We start from the raw sequence: 16,718 nt of genomic DNA, 5'->3' as shown, positions 1-16,718 counted from the left end.
CCTCTTTGGACTCGGTCTTGACTCGGTCTCCACTAGTCCTGGTCTTGAACCTCTTTGGACTCGGTCTTGACTCGGTCTCCACTAGTCCTGGTCTTGGACTTGTCTTGGACTCGACAAAGGTGGTCTTGACTACAGCCCTGATTATATATAAGAATATTTCAAAGATTATTAGACAATATTTACATAGAACTGCAACAATAAATATATAAAATGTTACACCAAGAGCAATTGTTGGCATTATATCCTTTATTCTATTTAATAGAGTTGACAAAGATGTGTGTGTGTGTGTGTGTGTGTGTGTGTGTGTGTGTGTGTGTCAGACACGCCCCCACCACCTCGCGGACCACTGGCTGACGCAACAGGTGGGACTCCGCCTCCGAGACCGAGCAGCCAATCAGCAGACAGATCAGAGCCAGAGGGACGACCTTATGGGGAGCCAGAATGAACACAAACCAGAGTGGGAGGAGTCACTGACAGCAGCTCACTTCAACCCACACACACACACACACACACACACACACACCGCTACACACACACACACACACAGCTACACACCGTCGTTCACCAGACAGGAAGAAGAATCACTTCTGACAAGCATGTTCTTTTTCTGTCCGTCTACAATCCGTCACAATCCACCAATTCATCCTCATATTCATCATCACCCATCATACATCATCCACCCCGTGATCTACCAACCCTCCCAACATCCACCCGTCTATAACCCACCTACCACCGTCTATAACCCACCTACCACCGTCTATAACCCACCTACCACCGTCTATAACCCACCTACCACCGTCTATAACCCACCTACCACCGTCTATAACCCACCTACCACCCGTCTATAACCCACCTACCACCGTCTATAACCCACCTACCACCCGTCTATAACCCACCTACCACCGTCTATAACCCACCTACCACCGTCTATAACCCACCTACCACCGTCTATAACCCACCTACCACCCGTCTATAACCCACCTACCACCGTCTATAACCCACCTACCACCCGTCTATAACCCACCTACCACCGTCTATAACCCACCTACCACCGTCTATAACCCACCTACCACCGTCTATAACCCACCTACCACCCGTCTATAACCCACCTACCACCGTCTATAACCCACCTACCACCGTCTATAACCCACCTACCACCGTCTATAACCCACCTACCACCCGTCTATAACCCACCTACCACCGTCTATAACCCACCTACCACCGTCTATAACCCACCGACCACCCGTCCTCCAGCACCTTGCTCTGGGTGCTGGCGGCGTGCGTGTGCGCGGTGATGTCAGCGTTCAGGAGGTCCACCTCCAGCCGGTCGCTCCGGTAGACGGCCCCCAGCAGAGCCCCCCTGCAGCGGGGCTGGGGGTGCCCTGACAGACCCTGAGGGTGGAGGGGGTGGAGGTCAGAGACACACAGACACCACAACAGTCCAGTGGTCTGGGGGGTGTGTGACTGCCTGCTCTAAAGGTTGTGGGTTGGATGCCAGGTGTCCCCTGTCTAACCCGTAGGCGTCCTGGAGCCAGACGGCCCCTGAGCCTCCGTCAGACCGTCCTCCTACGTGCGTCACTGCTAACAAAATGGACCCTTGTTTTGAAAAGAGGAGTGTGAGGAGATCTGTGTTCACCCAAACGTATACAACACATATTGAAGGAACACAAAAACACTACCAGACTACCAGATCTGTGACACAAACAAGAAACGTAACTTACTAAATGAACCCGTGGGCTCCACAATATAAATATTATAACCATGACCAAAGAGAGCCTGCACAGCGGCAGGAGCATCATAAGAACACTTTACCGACCTTAAGCAGACGGTAGAACAGCCAAGGTGGTCCTGCACTCAGGGGGGGTGGGAATGATGGGGGGGGGTTACCGTGGTGGGGGGGGGGGGGGGGGGGGTGTTACCGTGGTGAGGTGGGGGGTGTTACCATGGTGAGGTGGGGGGGGGGTGTTCTGATTAATATATTATTATTCTTAAGGCTCTTATGTAACATTATTTAGTAGTAAAAGGAGAATGATGATGGGCTGAACACACGAGAACATTCAGTTGATCCACTGAGTTGTTTATTATCATTATGCTTCATGAACAAATACAACAGAAAAATAGTCCCTTACATGTACACAATAAACACAAGGACTGAAACAATAGAAGCTGCAGACATTACTAACCATAAACAGGTGTGCACGTAGGCCTATCTTTAATAACTGAGCATCTGCGGCCGTTTGGTTCCCAACAGAACAAAAGGAATCAAGATTCAGTTTAAAGTCATTTACAACATGCAACATTATCCCATAGACCTCTTGGTTATTATGAATGAAATATAAAATCTGATTAGGACAAAAATGATGATATCATAGTCCATAGAACAAACATGTTTATGTCTGAAAATTACAAATATATAGTTGCATAAAAAAACATGTGATTTACCATCAATAGGTATTTAATATACATTTCAAATTAAAAATGAGATCTTAATAAAAGCTGCTTAGCTAACCCTATGGGAGATCCTTAAAGTCTCTTCCTTTCATGATTCATCATCATCAACTTTTAGGAAGCCCCATAAAAAGGAGGGGGAGGGGGAGACGGGGGGGAGGAGAAGGGGGAGACGGGGGGGGGGGAGGAGGAGAGGGAGACGGGGGGAGGAGGGGGGGATGGGGGGAGGAGGGGGAGACGGGGGGGAGGGAAAGATGCGAGAGAAAGAGACCGAGGGAGAAAAAAAGAGAGAGACAGAGAGTAAAAGAGAGAGAGCGAGAGACTATAACTGCCCTAGAGACACTGACGCAAAAGCAGTGTGTGTGTGTGTGTGTGTGTGTGTGTGTGTGTGTGTGTGTGTGTGCGCCCGTCCCAGACTATAACTATACATACTATAACTGACGCTGACGCAAACATAACGTAAACCTAAACGGGGCCCCGGCCCGAACGGGACGGGACACAGAGAGAGAGAGAGAGAGAGAGAGAGAGAGACTATAACTCACACAGAGACGCTGAGGTCCGGTCCCACCATACCCTAAACCCAGGGAGGAGGTCCTCCTGGGTGAAGGAGGTCCTGAAGGTGTGGATGTGTGTCAGTGTGTCTGAGGACCCTCCTCCACCTGGGGACACTCTGTAGAAGGACAGAGTGCCAGCAGGCCGGTCCAGATACACTCCTACTCTGGTAGAGCCAGCGGGGCGGAGACGTATGTCTGTCAGTCTACCGTTGTACACGGCAGAGTAACCATCATCATGACAAACAAGCCTCCAGGACTCGTTGTTCTCTCCAAGCTTGCTGTCACCACCCCGTCCTCTCCTTGTGATTCCTCTGTATGTCACTGCTATACCAACAAAGCCTTCCCACTCTACCTCCCAGTAACAGCGGCCAGTCAGAGCCTCTCTACACAACACCTGGGACCAGGAGTCAAATCTCTCTGGGTGATCCGGATACGACTGGTCCGCTCCGACCAGCGTCACCTTTCTGTTGTCCTCAGACAGAGAGAGTCGTCTGTTGGCTGTGTTTGGGTCCAGTGTGAGTTCACAGGCATCTGACGGAGAACAAGACATGATGAGCTACTGAACCCTTCTGCATCTTCATCATCATCCTCATCATCATCACTAGTACTGCTGGAAGCATTGACATCTTAGATATGCTAGGATGCTAAATCCGAGGACGCTCAGGCACACACACACACACACACACACACACACACACACACACACACACACACACACACACACACACACACACACACCATAACTTGGTCAAAATTCAACCGTTTACCATCACTCAAACTATTAAACAAATCTACACATTTGTATCTTCGATAGTATTTAATCAGAATTTCGATATCATTTATACTTTTTTCAGAATCACAGTTTTAGTTTCACTTCAGATTAGTTTTCAGTTGGTCTCACTCTAGCCGTTTGCCTCAGCTGTTGCTCGTTGAGCAATCAGTGGACATCACAGCACTCTGGAGGAGTCTGGTTAAAGTCACGTGGTGGAGGGTAGTGTGGTCTTTGTTAGTCTCTGGCCGTTTCTCAATACCAAGTACGCAAACTACGGACTCGCGGACTTGGAAGTGCGTACTTGGCAAGTCCAGACTTCCAAGTACAGACTTCCGAGGACGCGAGTACGCACCTGTGACGTCACCACCTCAGCTCTGTTAACTGCTTTACGGCCTCATGTAGGCATACACTACTGAACAATTTAAACTAATGATATAAAACTAAACCCCAGCCTCTTTCATTTTAAAATAGTATGTCAATATTTTGAATGAATATAAATGAAAAGATATGCTTATCGTGTGTATAAGCTATTCACACAACTTTTTATATGTAGGGTACAGATGCGCGTGCCTAACTGGCTATGTAGTTGGAGAGTAGACTATTGATATAATAATAATAACGAATGAGCGAGAAATGACTCTATTAGAACACACACACACACACACACACACACACACACACACACACACACACACACACACGATCGGATGGATCCGACCAAGATTTTCGTTGCCGTTGTGATGGGTTTCCTCTATCAGCGACTTATACAATAAAAACAAATTATATTAAACAAAACCCCAGCCTCTTTAATTTTAAAATAGTATGTCAATATTTTGAATGAATAGGCCTACATTTTTGTTATATATGTCAAATGTTCCTATATATAGCCTATTATTATAGCTTACATACTAATATTTTAAAACATGGTAATGCGAAATGCATCCTGGGATATTTAACGGTCCAAGTCCACACGAGTCACCTCCGATGCGTCCTCGGTGGAACGGCCAGTTTAAGAACGCATGGAGAACACACACGGGTTTTACGACTGTACTTGACTTGATGCGTACTTGGAATTGGAACAGTACTTGGGCTACGACTGATGACGTTTCACAAGAACGCAAAGTACACAAGTACAGACGAGAACGCACATTGAGAAACGGCCTCTCTCTCTCCCTCATGGACTACAACAATGGACTACAATAGTGGACTACAATAGTGGACTACAATAGTGGACTACAATAGTGGACTACAACAGTGGACTACAATAGTGGACTACAATAGTGGACGTTGTCCGACCACTTTTTTAAATGTCAGCCACAGTTCGGCTTTCGGCCCCAACCTCATTGATCGACCTGGCAACGTTTTCCCACGCCAGTTTTTTGCTTTTGGTGCTGATTCCGGAGGAAAGAGAGCCAAACAAGATCTTATTTCTGGCCTCTACCTCCGAAATCAGCACCTCCACCTCGCATTCACTAAAGTTATTTTTTCTTCCTTTCTCCATGTTCTCCTTTCTCCTAACGAGCGCACTACTGCAGGTTTATTTATACAAATTAGCATATTAAATGAGGGAGGAGACAGGTGGAGATGGAAATGGGTGGAGAGACGGGCTTGTGCATGTGCGCTCAATTTCACGTTAATTGGGATGTACAAAGAGAATCTGTGTGAAATCGTGCTTACGCAAGGATTGATACATCCAGATTTTTTTGTGAGCATCAGCTTTCCAGATTTTGGCGTCCGCAAAGTTTTAGTCAGAAATCCACGCAAGTCTTACGCAACAACACACAACTCACTGCCTCCCTGCTTCTAGCCAATCAGCTACTAGCCACCACCAATATACTACCCGGCCTTCTTTCATCCGCCGTCATGTCTCGTCTCCACCTTGGATTATCACTCCTGCTACTCCAGACTCTTAGGACTCTCTCCTCTACTCCACCAACTTCTGGCCCACTCAGCTACACCGCCGCTGACCTTCACCGCCTCAACAATAACCATCGTCTCTCTGCTGCTGCTGCCCCTGCAGCCAGCACAGCCGGAATCCTCCGCCGACGCCGCTACATCCATCCAGGTTCTGGCCCCTCTCGCAACCAACACCTCCCCCATGGCTCACCCATCCCCTCACTCTGGACTAACTCTCGCCCCCCCGTCACCCCCACCTGCCGTACTGCCAACCTCACTAACCTCCGTTCCCCCTCCCCTGCCCCCCATCCATCTCCCTCGCACTGCTGAACTGTCGCTCCCTCTCCAACAAATCACCCGTTATATCTGAACTGCTACTGGACAATAACATGGATCTGCTCCTCCTCTGTGAAACATGGCAACAGCCCCTGGACTTCTACGCTCTCAATCAAGCCACTCCTTCCAATTACAGTTACATTGCCAAACCCCGCCTCTCTGGCCGAGGGGGAGGCGTTGGCGTTCTTCATAAACAATCCCTGTCCATCACTGAACTGAACCTCAACCTCCCATCTATCTCATTCTTTGAACACCTTGCCTTCTCCCTCCCCAACTCTTTCACCACTGTTCTAATCTACCGTCCTCTGAAGCCACGCCCATCTTTCCTCTCTGAACTGTCTGAACTCCTCACCATTGCGTCCTCTCTCTCTTCCCGCCTCCTACTTACCAGTGACTTCAACATCCACACGGACAAGCCGACCGCCCCACTGACATCTGACTTCCTCTCCCTTCTCGACTGTTTCCACCTCACCCAACACATTGACTTCCCCACCCATACCAAAGGCCATATCCTCCACATAGTCTGCTCCGCCTCCCTACCCGTATCTAACCCCCATCCTCTCCCCTTCCCACTCTCTGATCATCTCTGCATCCTCTTCTCCGCTCCTCTACCCTCACCCCATAATCCCAAAAAGCGCTCCATTTCCTACCGCAACATCAAACCAGTCAACCCACTCTCACTCTCCCAGCTCATGTCCTCTGCCTTCCCCAGACTGACTCTGACTCTGCCCCCTCTTCCCCTGACGACTATGCCATCATGCTCAACTCCATCCTTTCTGACTCCCTTGACTCCCTTTCCCCCTGGAAGACTTCCTCTGTCTCATTCACTAACTCCGCCCCCTGTTACACCCCGGAACTCCGCACCATGAAACAGACTGGCCGCCAACTCGAGCGGTTATGCAAGCGAACCCGCCTCACCGTTCACGCCGAAGCCTACAAACATCACATCTCCTCCTACCGTGACGCTCTCCATGCTGCTAAATCCGCCCACTTCTCCACCCTCATCAACAGCACCAACCGGAACCCCCGCATCCTGTTCTCCACCGTCAACAAACTGCTCCAGCCGCCGGACATTAATCCACCCTCCTCACCTGACCTCTGTAACTCTTTCCTCCTCGCCTTTAACCATAAAATCTCCCAAATCAACAGCTCCCTGTCTGCCGCCGTTAGTAACTCCTCCACCCCCACCATTCCTATCCCCCCCCCCTCCCTGACCACCCACCCTCCCCTTCTCTCACTGCCTTCTCCCCTGTTGACTCCTCCCGCATTTTGGACATCATCACTGCGTCCAAGACATCCACCTGCTCTCTCGACCCCCTCCCAAATACTCTAACCAAGGCTTGCCTCCCTCTCCTCATCCCCCACCTCAACACCCTCTTCAATCAGTCCCTATCTCTTGGTCATGTTCCCTCTGTCTACAAACTTGCCTCCATCACCCCCATCCTCAAAAAGCCCACCCATGATCCAGCCAACCTCTCCAACTACCGCCCCATCTCCAACCTGCCGTTCCTCTCCAAAACTCTGGATCGCATTGTCGCCGCCCAACTCCACACCCACCTCCAGTCAAACAACCTCTATGAACCCCTCCAGTCAAACAACCTCTATGAACCCCTCCAGTCAAACAACCTCTATGAACCCCTCCAGTCAAACAACCTCTATGAACCCCTCCAGTCAAACAACCTCTATGAACCCCTCCAGTCAAACAACCTCTATGAACCCCTCCAGTCAAACAACCTCTATTAACCCCTCCAGTCTGGCTTCCGCCCGCTTCACAGCACCGAAACTGCCCTTGTCAAAGTCATCAATGATCTCCTCACCTCTGCAGACTGCGGTGCCCTCAACATCCTGCTTTTCCTAGACCTCAGCGCAGCCTTTGATACTGTACACCATTCCTCAAAAGGCTGCGCCAACAGGGTGTTGAGGGCACTGCACTCGACTGGCTCACCTCCTACCTCACCGACAGGCAACAGTTCGTCTCCCTCTCTGGCCACACGTCCACCCTCTCTCCTGTCACGCAGGGGGTCCCTCAGGGCTCAGTCCTCGGCCCCCTTCTTTTCATCTGCTACCTCTTCCCCCTTGGTCACATCATCCGCAAACTCAATCTCGACTTGTTACGCAGATGACACTCAGATGTACATCAGTACCAAAACCACCCAAAACCCTCCCCTCACCCACATCGAAACCTGCATCTCTACAATAAAAACATGGCTGACCCACAACTTTCTCAAACTTAACAGCGACAAAACAGAGCTCCTTCTCATAGGCACCAAATCCACTCTCAATAAAACTGGACCTATCTCACTCACCATCGACGCCTCGACCATCACGCCCTCCCCCCTGGCACGCAATCTTGGTGTTATCCTGGACCCCACCCTCTCCTTCGATCCCCATGTCAGCTCCATTGTCAAGACCTCCTTCTTTCACCAAAATCAGACACTGCCTCTCCCCCCCCTGCTGCTGAATCCCTTATCCACGCCTTCATCTCCTCCCGTCTTGACGACTGCCTCCTCACTGGCGTCACCTCTCATTCCCTCCATAGACTCCAAATGGTCCAAAACTCTGCTGCTCGCCTCCTCACTCACACCCGGTCCCGTGAGCACATCACTACCGTTCTCCACACTCTCCACTGGCTCCCCATCAAACAACGTATCAGTTTCAAAATACTCCCGCTGACTTTCAAAGCTCTCCACCACCTGGCCCCGCCCTACCTGTCTGACCTCCTCATCCCCCATCGCCCCTCCCGAGCCCTCCGATCCTCCTCCACTCTCACTCTAACCGTACCACCCTCCAAACTGAAAACATTCGGTGACAGAGCCTTCTCCAGGGCAGCCCCCCGACTATGGAACTCTCTTCCCCAACCTGTCCGCGACTCTCCCTCACTTCCCACATTCAAATCCACTCTAAAAACCTCTCTCTTTTCCCAAGCCTACGACCTCCCCTACCCATGACCACCTTCATCCCTGCCCCTGCCCATGTCCCCCTGACACCTTTCATGTTTTTTATGTCTTCCACAATGTAAGCGTCTTTGGGTCACTGAAAAGCGCTATATCAATTTCATGAATTATTATTATTATTATTATTAACAGTAGGACACGTATAGTTAAAAGCCTAAACAGCCTCGTTGGTTGATAGCAGCATAGGCTCTGTTTGATTGAATAAGGGTTGCATTTCTTGCCTACTACCTCCCACCGATCCACTGCCTCTCTGTCCTCTCCCTACCCTTCAATCACGTAATGATGATGATCTGACAACGCACGCACATCGTAAAAATAAACAAAATGATGAATCAAACTAAACAAACACTTACACTTCTTTAAATCTGGTTCCAGGTCAGGCAGCTTCTTCATCTCCATGTTCAGTGTCTCCTCCAGCTGATCCAGGGCTCTCCTCAAGGTCCCAACGTATGACGGAGGACGGACCTCCACAGTCGTCCAGTCCCTGGTAGGTGGAGGATCCTTCAGGGATCTGAAGGTCTGGAGGAGATGGAGGTGGTCTTCAGTGTATGAGAGCTGCTTCACCTCTGATCTTCTATTGGTCAGATCTTCTATCTCCTGCTCCAGCTCTTTGATGAGGCCTTCAGCTTCTGTCTCTGTGGATTTCAGTTTCTCTTTAACCGTTTGGTTGTGATCATCCAGGCACTTTTCAACAGAGCGCTTCAGAGCAGTGAAGACCTGCAGACCATCGGCTATCTCTTTGTCTGCGTCTGCTTTGCTACTTCCCACTGTGTCTCTGATGTCCTTAATCTTTAGTTGTCTCTCCTGGATCATCTGCTGAACTTCAGCCTCTATCTTCCCCAGCTGGGCCGTCTTCACTTCATATTCCTCCTTTAGAGGTACAACAGGATGGGACTTGTGGTCACCCTCTGTGCAGAACAGACACACACACACCTGTTCAGTCTGGCAGAAGAGCTCCAGAAGTCTGTCGTGTTTCTTACACACCCTGTCCTCCAGACGGTCCATAGGCTCGACCAGCTGATGTCTCTTCAGGCCTGCGACTCTCTGATGAGGCTCCAGGTGGGTTTGGCAGTAAGAGGTAAAACACATTAGGCAGGACTTCACAGCCTTCAGCTGGGTCCCAGTACAGACGTCACAGGGAACTTCTCCTGGTCCAACACAAGGCTGCTCTTTGACTAGTGCAGAACTTCTAAACCGATCAACCATCCCTGATAAGAGGGTATTAACCCGTAGATCAGGTCTTGTGTGGAACAGCTCGTTGCAAACAGGACATTTGTACTGGACTTGGTCATCCCAGAACGTTGTAATACAGGTTCTACAGAAGTTGTGTCCACATGGTGTGGAGACTGGGCTGTTGAACACATCCAGACAGATGGAACAGGAGAAGTCCTCTTCAGACCAGGAAGTAGCAGAGGCCATTCCTATAAAACATGGATAACAATAGTAAAATAACAGTTTGAACTTGTTCAAATGCAAGTGCTTTATACGTTATATATTTTGTTGTTTCAAGCAGAAATCTTCATCCAATAGGAGGTACAACATGAAGTCCTGCAGACAGGACAGCTTCACTGAGGATGAGGGGTCAATATTTTGGACTCACCTTACAATGTTTGTCTGATTATTTAGTTTATAAATGAGTGAAGTGCCTCCATGTCATGTTACTTTGGATTTAAATTAAAGGAATTATACATTCTCAAAGTACATTTATATCAATTATTGTCTAAAATATGGGATAAGTATGTGTCCAAAAACAACGTTTGCATAGGGTGAGAAGTCTCAGACTTCTGCCAAGTTGAAACAGCCGAGTGTCACAACGCTACACTTTCACTTTTAACATGGAAGCACTTTTTCTGTCCCTGAAAACAAACTAGAGGTTCAAATACAACGTATCCAAATGACACAAAACCACAACATTGGAAGTTATTCAAATAGTCATGACGTCCAGAATCAATTAATTGCAGATTCGATCAGATTCTATCCAATATTTGGTTAGGGATATGAAATATTTAAGCAATAGATCACGACTGTGGAATGTTCTCATTATACCACAGTTAAGGGGCGTTGTCCGTCCCGACGCGCAGTGGAGGGACGACGACCCCCTTAACTGTGGTATAATGAGAACATTTCACTGACTGAAGTGATCTATTGCTTTTAGAAAACGTAAGTATGGTGAAATGAAAGTCATAGACACCCTCAATTTTGAAAAAGTGAGAAAGTCGGAAAAGCATTTTTTTAACAAATACAAAAAAGTAGTCCCTCCTGGCTGCCTTCAAAGTGTACGGCGGTTGCTATGCAACACACTGTAGCGTCCTTCAGAGAGAAGGCTAGAGACGGTAGCTCAGGTCGCGGGCCCCGGCAATTTAGCCTACTATCGAGTTCACTCACCGTGTGCCTATTGCTTTACAACATTTCCACCCTCTCCATCAATCAACATAATTTTAGGCTTCAGTGAACTATGCTATTGCTTTATATATAAATAAACAACAGTTCAAGTTATGCGCGGAGTGATACTGAACTCTGTAAACTGAATGGGCATCATAGCTGCGCTTTATACGCTCAATATACAACAGTTGGGAACCAATCAGAATGCTTCATTCACCCGTCTTATAAATTCTCATAGAACTAATGCTGTAAATTGTACAGGGAACCCTCTAACCTGAATGAACTTTGAAGGGTTTGAGACCAGAGTTCTGTCTGGGTTAGAGTCCTAGAATCCGGGTTGGAGTCCCAGAGAAAGTGGGTATACCACGTGGGTATACCAGAGAGACTGTTGATCTGATCTTAAATACATTGCACTTTCTAAAATGCTTTTTTAACTTTAGCCTTTATTTCTATTTATTTTACTCTCTTTTTTTGTTTTACTTATCTATTATTTTCTTTTTATTGTATGACAATGTTAATATGTGAAGCACTTTGAGTCTGCCTTGTGTATGAAAAGTGCTATATAAATAAAGTTGCCTTGCCTAACCTGGTGCATCATTAAAAATATTAATGTTTACATTAAGAATTGACCCCAAAGCACTTCATGTACTTTTTTATCAAACATGACCAACAGCCTGTCAGCCTGTTGGTCATGTAAGTACTGTAGTACTGTAACAAGGAATGTAATGCAAGTACTGTAACAAGGAATGTAATGAAAGGACATGACAAAATCTGAACAGACCTGAGCCGCACCCTGGGATAGAGAGTAGGGCTGTGCTAAAAGAAAATCGATATGGCAGTATATCGTGACGTACTCCTTGCTGATGCGCGCATCGATAAAGATGCTACTGCATCAATACAGCAAAACAAAAAGCCATTGTCTGTTACTGAGGATCCACTCAGTTGGTGGAGGGAGCACCGGGCTGCCTCACTGTCTAACTTAGCTAGAAATGCCCTCTGCATCCCAGGTACAAGTGAAGCGGCAGAGAGGGAGTTCTCCACTGCTGGAGATATAGTTACAGCTCAGAGAGGTGCTCTGGAACCTGAGCACGGTCATCCACTGTTGTTTCTGCACAAAAACCTGAAAACATGTGAAGCCTTAGCTGCCAGTACAAGGACACTTTGAAGTTTGTTAAAACAGTTTTCTGTATTTAATGTTTTTTTTTATAAAATAACTGGTACGTCAGGTGGACATTCCTACAGCCAATAGAAGTGCACTTAAAGTCATGTGAAACCAGAATATTATTGTTGCATCAAAAATCTAAAAGCATAAGAGACAACAGAAAATGCCATTTTACGTTTAAGAATGAAAGTATATTTTATTTGCATATATTAATAACTCTGGGATTAGAATTTTTTTTTACTTTTTACTCTCTGGGCCTGAATTGTGAGTGTTTTAAGTTGTGCCATCCATAGAGAATAATGAAGAACAGCTGTTGTAGTAAATTCTGTGTAGGACATGGTCATTATTCAAAATCAACGTGTATCGCGATGCGCATCGTATCGTGGCCTCTGTGTCGTGATACGTATCACGTCGTGAGGTTGTAGGGAATACCCAGCCATAATAGAGATAACCTTGAATAGGTTAACCCAGCGGTTCTCAAACTATGGTACGCGTACCACTGGTGGTACGTGATGCGTTATTAAGTGGTACGCTAAAGAGTTTCCAAAATATCATTCATTACTACATACATACATACATACATACATACATACATACATACATACCAGTGTTTCCCATACATAGACCAATGTGTGGTGCAGCGCCACAAATTCAACAACGAGCGCCACAAATTGATTCCGCTTTTTAAATTAATTTTTATATTTATATTTATTTTTTAATGCGATTTGTCAGTATAAATATCTCACTCTCTCACGCACACGCAACAAATGTCACGCCAAAAAAAGAAAAATACCCGTTAGATCTCTCTCAACGTACCAACCCTCCCCCCCGTCAACAATCCCGTCCGCCTGCAACCCCCCCCCCCCCGGTCAACAATTCCACCCGCGGTTACAATCAGGGGTGCACATAACTGGTACGGCACTTTTGCGTAACTCACCGTCAGGTCATCAAAACAAAACTACACGTGTATCTTGTACTACTCCTGCGTTTCCCCACCTGCGCAAAAAAAGGCAAACGGAGCCGGAGCGCTGTGTGCGCTGTGCACCGCGCGCACACTGGAGAACTGCTCAAAATCTGCTGATTTTGCGCAAACATCCGTTACTGTGAGACATCCTATACGCGCATTCACGAGATATGTAACCAGCCCATAACCGTGAATGTCGAATCATGGATTAAACGTCTGAAAAGGACCGAGCGGGATCTTTTCCAGCGGTGAACAGAAGCTGCTTGTGGAGGTCTATGAGGAGTACACGCATATAATAACTCAAAAAGGGAACACCGTAACCATTAATAGAAACAGGGAGGCTGCCTGGCACAGAAATCGGCGATCTGTTGAATGCATAAGTAGTATTAAGCGTAACATATTTTAATTTAATATTGACTATCGATTTGGAATCAGGGAGATAGTCTCGAGTTAACGTGTCGGACTTGCACCCGGTCGTCCGGGATTCAATCCCCACGCAAGTAATAGTAGGAAGGATTACTAGAGATAATAATGAGATCAAATAACTTTTCATGCCATTTATTTTCCATTTCTTTGAATATTCTTAATTAGGGATTTAATAAAATGAATAAAGGGAATTACAAAATGAAGCCAACGCCAAGAATACTATGAATTGCTCTGGACGCGAACTCGGGTCGCGCGTATCACAGGACAAGTGCTAGACCATTCACCCAGCCTCTGATTCCTGATTACGCAGTAATACATAGATTAGTGTAGAAATGTGTTGAAAAAATAGCCACAGTAATAATAGATAGCAATTCATTGAATTATTTCATTTGCATCATTTAATCTTAGACCCTTAGTGAAAATATACGCTGTTTGTACTTCATATATGTACATTTATGACAAAATTGTGAGGACTAGGCTTGGCGGAACCTTCTGATGGTACAATTGTTGCTGACAGATGGATTTCTCTGAAACACCGCTCAAGTTAGCCTGACAGTTAACCTGCTCCCGACCAGGTTAGTTTGGGTGGATAAATTGCCATGGTTACTTAGCGGAGATTCCCTTAAGCCACATTAATGGAACGAAACTCTAGCTGAAAGAAGCCAGGCTAAGCGGAATAAGCCCGGCTTTGCGTTTAGCTTGGTTGATGGAATACCCCCCTGAGACTGAAGCTGACCTCAGTGTATGTATACTACATGTAGACATGGCAGGACTGTGTTTGCAGAGGCAGGCGCGTCCGTCTCATGAGGCTTATGGAAGTGCAGTTATCAGCGGGCTGGCCAACTTTCAATATTATTTGTATTTAGCCTTACATTTTCAAACAGGTTATTGGTACACAGTTGTTATTCTTAATGTTCTCACTTGTTGTGTGCGTGTGTGTCTCTGTGTCTGTTCTAGTGCTACCACTTTGTACAGCTGACCACAGTTGACCAACCCGAGACAAATATTTTCTGAGGTGGTACGCGGTATTAAAAGTTTGAGAACCACTGATCTAGAACATATCAATACAGTGAGAATATACGACCAATAATCTAAAGAAAACATGACATTTAGCGAGCTGTACCGTAGCTTCTCCGTGATGAAAACGTGTCCTGCCCCTTGTCGTGTGAAAATATTACAGCACAGAAGGAAATGAAGATCAGTCGAAGGAAGAGATTCAGGTGTTCACCAAAACACAAAGTAAGAGTTGAGAACCGAGACGAACGCTAACACAGTTCTAAAGAAGACAGTGAAGACAGATCGAATGAGGAAGGAGACTTTGAACACCAGCCACCAGTAAAACCATCAATCATTAACTAACTAAAGAGGATGACATGGTTTACCTGTACCACACCCACACACACACACACACACACACACACACACACACACACACACACACACACACACACACACACCAGCTTAAGAGTCAAAAGTAGAGCAAAAGAGAGATATAAGAGATAAATACAAAATAATAAAATAAAGATAAAAACGATGTACACTATCTACACCTCTCACAGGTGTATATCATAAGTATAGTTACACAGGATACTGGCTCAGTATGAGTATAAGTACACAGGATACTGGCTCAGTATGAGTATAAGTACACAGGATACTGGCTCAGTATGAGTATAAGTACACAGGATACTGGCTCAGTATGAGTATAAGTACACAGGATACTGGCTCAGTATGAGTATAAGTACACAGGATACTAGCTCAGTATGAGTATAAGTACACAGGATACTGGCTCAGTATGAGTATAAGTACACAGGATACTGGCTCAGTATGAGTATAAGTACACAGGATACTAGCTCAGTATGAGTATAAGTACACAGGATACTGGCTCAGTATGAGTATAAGTACACAGGATACTGGCTCAGTATGAGTATAAGCGTGGGCATTGGACAGGCTATGACCCACTATGTTGTGCTCCATGTACCCACTGTTGACAACGTGACGTGACTAAGCTACCAACACAAACAAAGAGGAGCTGGGAAAGCAAATGAACTAACTACGTGTTTAAGTTGTGAAGGGCAAACGTGCGGCGACACACAGCACTACACAACACAACACAACAACCTGACTTTTAGTACACACCACAATAATCTCACCTTTAGTACACAATAAAACACGATCTGACTTTAATGACAAACCAAATTTAAAGTTAGAGCCAGGGTCAAAGGCTTGTTGTTAACATTTACAATACACTTCATTATCACAACGCAACATTGTAAAATAATGTTGATAAACTATGATACAAACGAAAATGAGATAAACCTCACCTTAGTGCCTATAATAAAAGCAGTTATGGTCTGTCCATCATATCACAAAGGTTAAATTAAATGGCATGAAGTACAAATATGGCACAAAGGAGGTTGAGAGTAAAAATTAAAAAAATAGGGGTGCCATGGATGGAGAGAAATATGTTTAGGGCCGTGAGCCAGAAGAGTTTGGGAACCGCTGCTCTAGACACATGACATTTACACATTTTAATTGTAAGACCTCCTCTCAGGGGGCCTACGAGACCTCAGCCCCAGGGCCTACTGGCAGGTAAAGGCAGGCCTGTGTGTGTGTGTGTGTGTGTGTGTGTGTGTGTGTGTGTGTGTGACGCTTTTATCCAGAGCCACTTACAATCAGTCCATTGGTCATAAGAAGTGAAACAATCTATCGCCGTCGGTGCAGTAAAGACGTCCATAGAACCGAGTGCACTGACAACCGCCAGGCCGACCCCACTCCCCGTGTACGGAGATGAGACAGCCTTCTTAAAGACAAGTATAAAAGGAAC

General features: G+C 46.4%; 1 protein-coding gene across 3 annotated transcripts; it reads right to left on the bottom strand.

Moving 5' to 3' along the window:
- Positions 1–238: 238 nt before the first annotated feature.
- LOC311369535 (E3 ubiquitin/ISG15 ligase TRIM25-like) lies at positions 239–15,272 on the bottom strand. 3 transcript variants are annotated; one of them, XR_014640131.1, is made up of 4 exons: positions 15,018–15,272; positions 9,314–10,381; positions 1,237–1,392; positions 239–425 (listed from the first exon to the last, which is right to left on the bottom strand). XR_014640131.1 is itself a non-coding variant. In XM_084487763.1 (4 exons), the coding sequence occupies exons 2-3, from the start codon at positions 10,377–10,379 to the stop codon at positions 1,298–1,300; spliced, it is 1,161 nt and encodes a 386-aa protein (XP_084343889.1). In that variant the 5' UTR covers positions 10,380–10,381; positions 15,018–15,272; the 3' UTR covers positions 240–425; positions 1,258–1,297. The 3 variants fall into 3 exon arrangements, 2 of the variants coding, with proteins under 2 accessions (XP_084343889.1, XP_084343888.1); XM_084487763.1 differs by having other exon boundaries at positions 240–425; positions 1,258–1,392; XM_084487762.1 differs by lacking the exons at positions 239–425; positions 1,237–1,392 and adding an exon at positions 2,637–3,533.
- Between the last annotated feature and the right edge of the window lie 1,446 nt (positions 15,273–16,718).

Source organism: Micromesistius poutassou, assembly GCF_964030765.1.
Source record: "Micromesistius poutassou genome assembly, chromosome: 24".
Classification (NCBI taxonomy): domain Eukaryota; kingdom Metazoa; phylum Chordata; class Actinopteri; order Gadiformes; family Gadidae; genus Micromesistius; species Micromesistius poutassou.
This window is presented reverse-complemented; position numbering and strand designations above follow the sequence as displayed.

Coding starts and splice junctions, on each gene's coding strand:
- LOC311369535 (XM_084487762.1), bottom strand. CDS start 10,379: ATGGCCTCTGCTACTTCCTGGTCTGAAGAGGACTTCTCCTGTTCCATC. Junction 3,534..9,313: donor GGAACCAGATTTAAAGAAGT/GTAAGTGTTTGT, acceptor GTTCTCCGTCAG/ATGCCTGTGAACTCACACTG.